This window comes from Hemicordylus capensis, chromosome 3 (assembly GCF_027244095.1).
Source record: "Hemicordylus capensis ecotype Gifberg chromosome 3, rHemCap1.1.pri, whole genome shotgun sequence".
Taxonomy (NCBI): domain Eukaryota; kingdom Metazoa; phylum Chordata; class Lepidosauria; order Squamata; family Cordylidae; genus Hemicordylus; species Hemicordylus capensis.
The window spans coordinates 138,761,124-138,773,773 of NC_069659.1; the positions used below are offsets into that span (position 1 = coordinate 138,761,124).

Below are 12,650 nucleotides of genomic sequence, written 5' to 3' on the forward strand. Positions count from 1 at the left end.
AGACTAAGCAATGACTGAAATGTAAACTTAAAACGACTTCTCATTTGGCATACAACTGAGGCTTTCACACTAAAACTGAACATCTTTTTTTCTTCTAGGCTCCTGTCTATGCCATGAATAGACTTACACCTCAGCAACACATTTATACATATCAACAGCCAATGCATACCCCTCCACTTCAAAACACTTCTGCTTGTATGTTTTCACAAGACATGTATGGTACTCCACTACGTTTTGATTCTCCTGCAACAGGAATTTTGTCTCCCCGTGGTAGTGAAGATTACTACAATTATAGTGTTCCTCCAACAAGCACAAATCCACCACTGCCCGAGCCAGGCTATTTCACAAAACCTTCAGCAGCACCGCCAGTTTCAAGGCCTGCAGAATCAAAGGTGATAGAATTTGGGAAGCCTAACTTTGGTCAATCTATACCAGCAGAAGGCACAAAACCTTCTTCTCAATCAGCTCAGCCAACTACCTTCAAATTTAACTCTAACTTCAAATCTAATGATGGTGATTTTACTTTTTCATCTCCTCAGGTCATAACACAATCCCATAGTACAACCTATGGCAACAATGACAGTCTTTTGGATCTTCTGACATCAGACAAACCTATCAAAGAGGATCGATATACAGGACAAAAGCCACTTGCTGAACAAGCCACTGGACAGCGCAATATCTTCAGTTTTGGTGGCAAAAATACTTCAAGCATTTCACTTACAGATAAAATGGCACAAAGTCAACCCCAACTCTCTGTGTTTGGTAAAAGTGATGTGTTCAGCTTTCAGGATCCTAGCAAACCCATGTTTGGAACTCAGAGTTCAGATGTAGCAAACAGAAGTCATGATGGAGATGGAAGTGTCCATGGTGGTGATGAAGATGATGATGGTCCTCATTTTGAACCTGTAGTGCCACTACCTGACAAGATTGAAGTAAAAACAGGTGAGGAAGATGAAGAAGAGATCTTCTGCAACAGAGCCAAACTCTTTCGTTTTGATGGGGAGTGCAAAGAGTGGAAAGAGAGAGGAGTTGGTAATGTGAAAATTCTGAGGCATAAAATAACTGGCAAAATTCGGCTGCTTATGAGACGGGAACAAGTGCTGAAAATCTGTGCAAATCACTATATAAATACAGATATGGCCCTAAAGCCAAATGCTGGGTCAGACAAATCATTTGTGTGGCATGCCTTGGACTATGCAGATGAATTACCAAAACCTGAGCAACTCGCCATTAGATTTAAAACACCAGAGGAAGCAATGCTGTTCAAGCGTAAATTTCAAGAGGCACAAAATAGTTTAAAAGCCTCTGGATCAAATGTTAGTGAACAGGCCATTCACAACATGGGATCAACAAGGGAGAGAACTACTCAAGATGCAAAAGATTCTGGGAAATCTGATACAGGGATCCTGAATACTGGATTCCACCTTAAGAGTGGAGCATCCTCTATTAATGGCAGCTGTCAGGTTCTTGGTCCTGATACAATCAATACAGCAAAAAACACCAATACCAAAAGCACATTTACCATTACATCAAGTGGGTCAACACCCACATCCTCTTCTTTTGGTAAAGAAGTAGCTGCAACATGTGGCTTTGGCGATAAATTTAAGCTCAAGGAAGGTCAGTGGGAATGTAATACATGCTTGGTTAGGAACTTGATAACTTCACAGAAATGTGTTGCTTGCCAGGCTCCAAATCCATCTAAGGAGGCTCTGCCTCCTCCAACAGAACCAGCTGTCTCTTTCAAACCTAGCACTGAGGGTACATTTGGACTCATTTCTGCTAAAAAGGAAAAACAGTGGGAATGCAAGAACTGTTTGGTCAGAAATGAAGGCAGTGTATCTCATTGTATTGACTGCAAAAATCCCAGTGGAACTAAAGCATCAGTATTTGGTCCGCAAACCACATTCAAGTTTGGGCAGGCAGAAACACCAGTGGCTCCACAAAGTACCTTTGGGGCTGCTTTTTTGAAAAAGGAAGGCCAGTGGGACTGCAATGTATGTTTAGTCCAAAATGAAAGCGATTCAGCTACTTGTGTAGCTTGTCAAGCTCCAAATCCATGTGATATTGCTCCAGCTGTACCTGCTAATGCTCAATCACCTGCATTTGCCTTCAAAAGCAAATTATCAGAATCCACTGGAGGACCACAGGGGACAGGTTTTAAATGCGAGATATCAGAGAAGGGCTTTAAGTTCGGCCATCTTACAGAGCAAGGAAAGTCTCCGTTCTCATTTCAGCTTCCTCCTAGTACAGAAACTAAGCCTGTGAAAGGAGGGTTTAATTTTTCAATGCCTGTACCGCCAGGTGGGTTTAAATTTGGTATACAAGAGCCTAGCAAAGATATTGCAAAAGATGAAAAGAAAAAAGAAGGTAATTTTGTAAAAGGCCTTGATGAGAGAGAATTGTCATCTGCAGAAGAAACCGTGGTACAGTCTCATGATGCATCTGGCAAACAGAGTAGTGACTTACCTTTTGGCCAACATAGCAGCACATTCACTTTTGCTGACCTTGCAAAAACAACTGGTGAGGGGTTTCAGTTTGGCAAAAAAGATCCAAATTTCAAGGGTTTTACAGGTGCAGGTGAAAAGCTCTTTTCTTCTCAGACCACTAAAAGTTCTTCCAAAGCAAATACTTCTGCTGATCTTGAGAAGGAAGAGGATGCATATAAAACAGAAGAGAGTGATGATATTCATTTTGAGCCTGTTGTCCAGATGCCTGAAAAAGTGGAACTAGTGACAGGGGAGGAGGATGAGACAGTGCTGTATTCGCAAAGAGTAAAGCTATTCAGGTTTGATGCAGATACCAGCCAGTGGAAAGAACGTGGTGTGGGCAACTTGAAAATCCTTAAGAATGAAGTTAATGGCAAACTACGAATGCTCATGAGGCGTGAGCAGGTACTGAAGGTTTGTGCAAACCACTGGATCACAACTACCATGAACTTGAAGCCACTCTCTGGCTCGGACAGAGCATGGATGTGGTTAGCCAGTGACTTTTCTGATGGTGATGCAAAGCTGGAACAATTGGCAGCTAAATTCAAAACTCCAGAGCAGGCTGAAGAATTCAAACATAAATTTGAAGAATATCAGAGGCTGTTGCTGGATATCCCACTCCAAACCCCACACAAACTCATTGATACTGGGAAAACAGCAGAGCTCATACAGAAGGCAGAAGAAATGAAAAGCGGATTAAAAGATCTTAAAACTTTCCTGACAGATGATAAAACTAAACTTGCCGATGAAGAAGAGAAGAGCTCTGTTGCTGCTGCAAGCACTTCCGATTTGATTATAAAGCCACATGCTGAAAGCACCGGGCCTACATTGGAATGGGACAACTATGACTTGCGTGGGGAAGCACTGGATGATAGTACAGATAGTTCTGTGTATGCACTGCCTCGGGCCAGTAGTCCGGTGAGAAAAAATCTGTTTAGGTTTGGGGAGTCTACAACAGGGTTTAACTTTAGTTTCAAATCTGCACTGAGTCCCTCCAAGTCTCCTTCCAAACAGAACCAAAGCAGGACTTCTATAGGCACAGATGAGGAGTCCGACGTTACCCAAGAAGATGAAAGAGATGGTCAGTACTTTGAGCCCGTGGTCCCTTTACCCAACCTTGTAGAACTAAAAAGTGGTGAGGAAAATGAGCAAGTTGCCTTCAGTCATCGGGCAAAACTGTATAGATATGATAAAGATACTAATCAGTGGAAAGAGAGAGGTATTGGGGATATAAAAATTTTGCAGAACTATGACACTAAACAAGTTCGCATAGTCATGAGAAGAGACCAGGTGTTAAAGCTTTGTGCCAACCATAGAATAACACCAGATATGAATATACAGCAAATGAAAGGCACAGAGAGAGCTTGGGTATGGACTGCATGTGACTTTGCTGAAGGAGAAAGGAAAATGGAGCTCTTGGCTGTACGATTTAAGCTGCAAGATGTTGCTGACTGTTTCAAACAAATTTTTGAGGAAGCAAAACATGCTCAGGAAAAAGGCACCTTAGTCACACCACTCTCTTCACGCACCAATACCCCAAAAGAATCTCCATGTGGAAAGACTGCTGTTGCAGTATTGGAAGAAACCACAAGGGAGAGGACAGATCTAAAGGAGGATGAAGAAACTGTTATACAGACAGGAGACACTTCAGTGGTGGTGGTAACTTCTGAGATGCCAACAAAAGCAGTGGTTTCACCACCCAAGTTTGTTTTTGGCTCAGAATCTGTCAAAAGTATTTTTAACAATGAAAAATCAAAGCCTTTCACATTTGGAAACACTTCGGCAACAGGGTCTCTCTTTGGCTTCAGTTTCAATGCTGCTCCTAAAAGTAAAAGTGATAGCTTGATTTCTCAAACCACACTACAGAGAGAAGCAGAGAGCACACATGGCACTGTAAACTTTGGAGTTGCTGGACATCAGGAAGGTAGCACTGCTGGCTGGAAACACTTGGATGACAAAGGAGAAATTCAAGCAGCTACCTCAAAAGTGGAAGGACCTTCTAACTTCTCATTTAAACTGGTAGAAAAAGGTGAGCATTTCTTGAAATTCATCTTATGTACAAGCTGGCATTATGTTAAGTCTGTATATATTTCCATCCTATCCATCTTAAAGAAATTGGATGATTTCTGATTGCAAACTGAACTACAACTTAAAATGCATCTTATAAATGTACAGTTTCTAAAATCCTAATTTTAGTTCTGTATTCTAGATCCTTAAGAGGACTAGAATACAGAACATGTTCTAGTAAGAACTATAATCGGCCTACTTTCCTTTCATTGTCTCTACAACTGGACTAAATGTGGTTCAAATCGAGGTCCACAAGTTAGATCTCTTGCACCTCAAATGTTCATGCGTCTGCCATTTTGGATTGGGGGGATGACATCGAAAACTTAACCATTGAGTTTTCCCTGTGTGTCACTACAACTGTACCAAATTTGGTTCAAATCAGTTAGACAGTCCACAAGTAGGCCAATTGTGCCTCAAACATTCACGATGGGGTAGATGACATCATCACAAACTATGCAACTGAGGTATCCCCATGTGCCCCTACAGTTATAGCATATTTAGTTCAAATCAGTTAGGTGGTTCACAAGTTAACCCACTTGCACCTCAAAAGTTTGCATGTCCGCCATCTTGAATTGGGGTAGATTTACATCATCACAGGCTATGCCATTGAGGTGTGCCTGTGTGTCACTCACTGCAACTGCACCTAATTTGGTTCAAATCAGACAGCCCACAAATTAGCCTGCTTGTGCCTCAGATGTTCATGTGGCCACCATCTTGAATTGGAGTGGATGACATCATTGCACACCATGCCATTAGGGCATCCATATGTGTCCCTACAACTGCAGCAAATTTGGTTCAAATCGGTTAGGCAGTTCACAAGTTAGCCCACTTGTGCCTCAAAGGTTTACGCATCCGCCATCTTGATTCAGGGTGGATGACATCACCAACTACACTGTTGAGGTGTCCTTTTGTGTCCCTACAACTGGACCCAATTTGGCTAATATTGGTACAGGCATTGCGAAGTTGATTGGTGGGGGGGTGACACATGGACAGACGGACATACACACTATGCCAGGTGATCTCATAAGCCTACCAGAAAGTAGGCCGAAAATAACTTCAGGCTAGTGTGCCTGGTTGCAAAAACAGTTTTTGGTGGGAGAGGCAAATCAGAACTAGTTCCTTATAGGTGGTTGTATTCTGGTAGTCAGTGTAATTGAGAGCTGGTCTTCTGACCTGGCCAGTTGACAGGTAGACCATAACATTTGGTGCCAGCTGCAGCATCTGAATACTTTTCACTAGCAATCCTAAGTAGAACACATGGCTAGAGTCTGCCCACAAAGTTACAATGTTATGCATGATGGGAATTTTATGAAAACTTGATTAGAACAAATATTAGACTTGCAAGTCGGTGCAAGATTCTAAAACCTAATGTGCTGGTGTTGGTCCCTTCTTTCAAAATTAGTAAACATTTTAGTCAAGATAAGATGGTCTGTCAAGAACTATTGGTCATGATAGCAAATGGGACTTACACTGCCTCAAAACGTGGATCTCTGAATGCAGCAGCAGGGGATAGCTCTTGCTTCAGTCCCAGTTTGGAAGTTCCCTGCAACCACCTGACTGGCTAGTACAGGAAACAGATGCTTGCCTTGATAGACCTTTAGTCTGATTCAGTAGGACTCTTCTTATGAATATGTAAGTTATTTATATATCTAGATATGGCTTCAGAAATACTGATAGCCAGATAAATGGGACATTTTCCAAAATGTATGAGCTACTGTCTCTCAGATAAGTGTCAGTGTATAACACCCCTCAGGGGGAGAAGAGTATGCCAGCTGGGAACGTATGCTTTATCCTAGTTGGGCCTCTCTCCCAACAACTTGAACGCCACTGGTTCTGGGCTATGCCAGGCCAAAGATTGTCCAGACAAGTGAAAAAATGATTGATTCTCTTCTCCCCTAATATCTCTTTTTTTGCAAGAATCAAAAAATAGAAGTAATGAAATGACCTAATATACCACTAAAGGCTTAAGTGTATACAAATAATTGATTGCTCTGTAGAAAGAATGGTGATACCACTTCTCACAGATATGCTTTACTACTCTAGATTTTATGGATAAAGACCATTAATATGAATAAGGCTATATTACATTGATTAGCTGGTATCCTTTGTATGATAATTAGCCTGAATACTTTGTCAGAGCAGTCGCGGTAGGGCAAACAAGTCAGACAGGTATGTGGTGAATCAGCTGAATTCTCCTGTTTCCTTCAGTATTTACTCTTTAGCCTCAACTGAGGTAAATTATTGCAGGACTCTGTACCCCCTGTACTAATAAACATCCTACTTAAATGCTGATGCAAGAAAGAAATCTGCACTAGGTCACACTGGTATAAAATGCAATATAAAAGCAACTATCCTTTTAATATGTATTTGTTTGGTAGCGCCCCTTGCCCATTTGGGAATATTCATTGAGTACTTAAATCCGCACAATTTATTTTCTAGGGTTTAATTTTAGCCTATTTAAATCTAACCCAATGGCCTTTTGGACCAGCGCCTCTTCCTCTCAAACCGATAGTAAAGGTATTTATACACTGCACTGAATGTGGTGTTGCAGTACTTTTGGGAAGGCATAGACAGCTCCCTAAGTCTAGCAAAGTAACTGGCTGCTTAACCGTATGAAAGCATAGACAATTTAACATGCATGCTCAAGGGGAATAGTTATGATTGTATGTACTTTACAAGTGTTGTTGCAAAAAGCTGGTCGTTGAATACTTTACTCTATTTGATTGCTTAACTTGTGAGTGCTCAGCTATTTTTCTTCCCAGCTTTTCTTGATTCCCTGTCCTGAGAAGTTAGTGCTTGCTGGACCGGAGATAGGCAGAATGAGTTTGAAATACTGAGGGCCGGCTCACACGATCAGCTGATTAGTTTGGATTGGAAATGTGGCCCATAGCCTGCCAAAATGGCATACTTCCTCTGAATATGGGCTCTTTCGTTGTCAGGAATAACACTTGGATCTGGGGTGTGATCCATTGAATCCATTAGAATGGGTTCTGCGCTTGCACTGTAGCCTGTCGGTGTGGAGTACCACAGTACCTCTCAGCACTTGCACCCCACCCCACATGACTATTTAAGGCGAGAGGAAGCACAGACACTTAAGTTCCTTGGAGACTGCTGTAGCAATCAGTTCCTCGGTCACTGCAGCTCCTCGTTCTGGTTCCTTGATCTGAGTGAGTTCTATAAGAAAATAATTTTTTATTGGCTATTCTGACCTTTGTGTGTGTTTGACTATGTATTTTGTGTTATGGACTATTTGAGGTAAAAGATCAGACAGAAATTTTGGTTTTGAAAACGGAACGTCAATGGAAGACCCTAAGCATTTAGAGAAAGAGTGGCTTGGGAAGGACTTTTAAACGCTGCTCTAAATACAAAGCGAAGTTACCCTCACAAGATGGCCATGACTTATATTTACTGTGTCTGGGGGAAGCCCACAACACCTCCGCTTGCAAGGTTTGCCACTCATTTTCAAAACAAACGCAACACAACTGGGAGCTTTGTTTGAGGGCTGCGCTTTACGATTATGTATTAAGTTCTCATCTAAAGAGGGAACTCATCCATCTCCTAATAAAGATGGCTTGAGGGCTGAGAATTCGAGCCAGTCTAAACCTTCGTTGCCTACATTTAAGGCTCCAAAATGGCATGGAGACAAAATGGCAGACGCATCAGAGCACGCCAAAAAGGAAAAGAAAATATTGACGTCAAAAGTAACTCCATCTCCAACTTCAGCACAGGAAGTAGTTTTTGTGTCAATATCGAGTCCATTGACTCCTACTGTGAATCAACATCAAGACAATCAACACCAAAACAACTTTGGTGCCGGCTTCGAAGTCAAAGGCCCTATCCTCGACATCGACAAGTGCCGCCTATGCCCACACATCAACATCGAGGGAACTTGCCATAGCAGTGTTGACATCGACACAAGCTTTGTCTACTACATCATTCTCGGCATCGAGACAATCGACACCGAAGCCTCTATCCCCACCGGTTAAGTCAGCACCAATATCGATAGCAGTTTCTTTGTCCCCGGCAGCAACGCCGTTTAAATCCTCGTCGACACCAAAGGCAAAATAGTTGACCTTGACATTGAACGCACCAGTATTGACAGATACTGTGATGCCTTGATGCCAAGCGCCGGTTACTTTCAAGGCTGAGGAGGACTCTCCTGGTATCCAAGAATTGAGCGCATTGGATCCAAATACTGCACAATCCCTACTAGCTGTGTATTACTACCCTGTCAACATTTAGGGGTGTCCCACAATCAGGGGAGAGAGATACGTTATCTACCTCCAGAGATGTCCTATTCAACAGCGGCATGTGCAAATCACCAAGTGCACTTTGCTTTAACAGCAGCACAATTGGCTACTTAGCCTTCTTGGTACACGTGTGGATTCTCTCATGGTATTTCACCTACTGGACAAGCAAATGTCCTTGGCCAGACTTCTCTAGGAGTGGCTTACAATTATGATGAAGAGAGGTCGTGGGGGTCTGCAGGTTTCAATCGGAATATAGGAAGCTGCCATATACCAAGTCAGACCATTGGTCTATCTGGCTCAGTATTGTCTTCATGGACTGGCAGTGGCTTCTCCAAGGTTGCAGGCAGGAATCTCTCTCAGCCCTATCTTGGAGAAGCCAAGGAGGAAAGATGGAACCTAGATGCTCTTCCCAGAGCGGCTCCATCCCCTGAGGTGAATATCTTGCAGTGCTCACACATCAAGTCTCCCTTTCATATGCAACCAGGGTGGACCCTGCTTAGCTAAGGGGACAAGCTCTCCTCGGGCCAGAGCTTATTCTCTTTCTCTTCCAGTACGCATGCTGGTTGGTGGGGGGGGGGGGGGAGAAATGCTCCTTCTCTGGTACCAAGCAAGGTTGTGGTGACAGTAGCTGCAGCCACACAGACTCTAACAGAATCTCTTTCCCCCACCAAAACCTGTATTGGTTGCAAAACAGACCCAAACAAAGGAGAAGCAAGTTTTATCTAAAGCTACCCAAACAGACCCTTGGGAACCTACAATTCCTAGGCCTCCGACATCTCCTGCTAGGAAGAATCAGCTGCATTCCTCCCCAGCACCTTCAGGTGACAGTCACCATGGTTCATCAGATTTTGAGTCCAACAGAGTCTACCAATCCTGACCCATCACCTGTATGTTGCAGCACCTTCACATATACCCCCCACTGAGGTAATGAAGGCTTACCATGTCCAACTCGAGATGGCTGCGGCACTGGGTCTTAATCTAAAATTACAATTGCCCACAATTGATGACCCAGTATACAATTTTATGGCAAAGTCCTTGTCTGCACAACCGGTCACCTTGCCTCTCTTGCTGGTAACTTCCAAGGTGGTTCAATGTGCCTGGGAAGTCCCACATACTTCCACTCCGACCTCTAAAAGACTAGAAGGCCTATACAGAGTGCAGGAGCAGGATAACACTTACCTGCTGAAACATCCTGTACCATACTCCCTTGTAATAGAAGGCACTACTTCTTCAAGGTTGGGTCTGCGTCGCACAACTCCTGCAGATAAAGAGGGAAGGAAATTAGAAGGCAGAAAGATATATTTGATGGCATGCTTATCATTAAAAATAGCTAACTATATTCAGCCTGCCTGGCTAAGTACAATTATTGCCTGTGGGACACCTTAGGACAGGATTTGGATTCCCTCTCACTAGACGAGTTCAAGGCTCACTTCAAGAAGACATTACAATAGTCTGCAGGCTTGACATGTCAGCAACTGAGTACCGCAAAACACCTGGCAGAATCAGTCTAGAGGAATGAGTGCTTCTATTACTTTGAAACGCCTTGCTTGGGTACGTTCAGTAGTTTTACACACAGACATGAAAGACAAAATCGAAGGTCTCCCATTTGATGGAAAAGGTCTGTTTTCGGAACAGACGGATGCTACAGCGGAGAAGCTTAAAAAATCAAAGTTCACTGCAAAGACTTTTATTTCGGCTTATATTACCAAATCCAAGCCTTACATCCGTCCATGCTCCAGCTTCAGACAACAGGACTGCAGGGATTTTCAGAAGACCTACCAACCTTATTCTAAGAGTCACTATCCACAAAAACGACCAGGGCCAAGGTTATAAACGGGGAGGCCCAAAAGCAGCTCTTTTGAGATCAACAGCCCATCACACCTTCTGCCAGCAGTGGGTGCATTGCTAACATCAGCCTTCCCCAACACAGTAGGGCTCAGTACGACTGCCTGCAACATCTATCAGGCACAAACACCTTCAGCCATCAACATCAGATTGGCAAGCCATGCCCAAGCTTGGCACCACATAACATCAGAACGGAGGGTGTTGAAGATTGTCTCTTCAGGCTACACTATAGACTTCAGTGCCCGGCAAATTTCAGAGGGCTACGTTTCACAAAAGCAACTCCTGCCCTGCAACAGGAAGTACAGGAGCTGCTGAGCAAAAAAGTGATTGTCCTGGAGTGATGGGCACAGAGGCAGGAAAGGTTCTACTCCCACTACTTTCAGATCCCCAAAAGAGATGGTGGAATTCGGCTAGTAATGGACCTGAGACATCTGAACAAGTTCATCCATGTAAAGAAATATTGGATGACGACATTACAAGACATCCTACCACTTCTACATCAGGAGCGGTGGCTTGCAACTTTAGAACTGCAAAGTGATTGTTTTCACATAGGGATCGGGCCTTCATACCAAACGTATCCAAGATTCACGGTGGGGACCTCAGTTTACCAATATTGGGTGCTACCGTTTGGCCTCTTCACTGCCCCTTGTATTTTCACAAAGTGCATGGCAGTGGTGGTGGTGCTCCTCCAGACCAAGGGCTGGTGATTTACCCATACCTAGACAATTGGCTCCTAGCATTGAAAGACAGAAAAGGGTTACTTTCTCAGATACATTACTTGTTACACCTTCTTCAAGACCTCGGGATAGAGGTCAACTGGAATAAATTTCATCTAAACCCTGTGATATCGATCTCTTACATAGGGGCTGTTCTGGATACCCAGACAGGAAGAGCCTACTTACCACGAGAGATTACAAGCTATTGTGCATCTTGTACATTGGCTCCAGTCTTGTCCAGTGCAGCGTGCAAGACAGAGTCAACACCTACTAGGCCTTATGGCCTCCTGCAAGACGATAGTTCGGCATACACACCTGAAAATGAGAAAATTGTAATTATGATCCATTTCTGCCTTCCGTCTGAACGTAGACAACCCCCAGAAACAGTTGGTTATTCCACAGCGAATTCTCTGGTCATTGAGTTGATGGATTCGTGCAGAGAACTTACTGCAAGGAGTCCCATTTCAACTCTGTCTCCATCAGTTTGGGTGACAACAGACACCTCACTGATGGGCTGGAGGGGGGGCATTACAATGGTAGCATGGCCCAAGGTCAGTAGAGTCACTGGCAAATACAATTCCACATGAATCTCCTGGAACTCTTTGGCAGGTTTTCAGGCCATAAAGACTTTTCAACCAATGCTCAGAGGGAGAACTGTGCAGTTGCAATTGGACAACACAACAGCGAGTGTCTACCTTAACAGACAAGGGGGGAAAGGTGTCCAGGTCTCTCTGTACATTGAGCATACAAATTTGGCACTGGTGCATCAGAAACAGCATCACCCATTTGGCCGTTCTTATAAAGGGAATGGAAAATGTCCTAGCCGACGATCTGAATCGCTCATTCACCAGGGAAGAGCAGCACGAGTGGGAATTGGTTAAGTACTTGCTTCCAGTATTCAGAGCTTGGTGTTTCCCCAAAATAGACTTGTTCGCAATAGCACTCAATGCCAAGTGCAAAAGGTAATGCTCAAGGGCAGGCCATGACCGACAGTCATTAGGGGACATGTTTGAGATGGACTGTTCTCAACACCTATTGTACATGTATCCTCCTTTACCTCTTGTAGGGAAAGTGGTGGCACAAGTCAAGTCAAGTCAAGTTTTATTTACGGTCCTAGACCAAACAATCCATGCATACAAATAGCAGAACAATTTATAAAAACTCTATAGGTTCTCATTATACATCTTAAAAGCAATATAACAAAATTTAGCTACAGAGTTAAAATTAAAAACATTTTCATCAGAGAGTAAAAATTTAACAATTTGTTCAGCAGATCGGTCCGTCTG

At 43.3% G+C, this 12,650-nt stretch overlaps 1 protein-coding gene across 3 annotated transcripts in view; it reads left to right on the forward strand.

Moving 5' to 3' along the window:
* Positions 1-12,650, forward strand: part of LOC128348978 (E3 SUMO-protein ligase RanBP2-like) — an 81,218-nt gene that overhangs the window by 46,519 nt on the left and 22,049 nt on the right. For 2 of the 3 annotated variants that reach the window (XM_053304786.1, XM_053304785.1), the window contains exon 20: positions 99-4,515. In XM_053304786.1, the coding sequence (XP_053160761.1) occupies positions 99-4,515 (4,417 nt within the window). The remainder of the gene's footprint in view (positions 1-98; positions 4,516-12,650) is intronic. The other variant, XM_053304787.1, reaches the window with a different exon arrangement.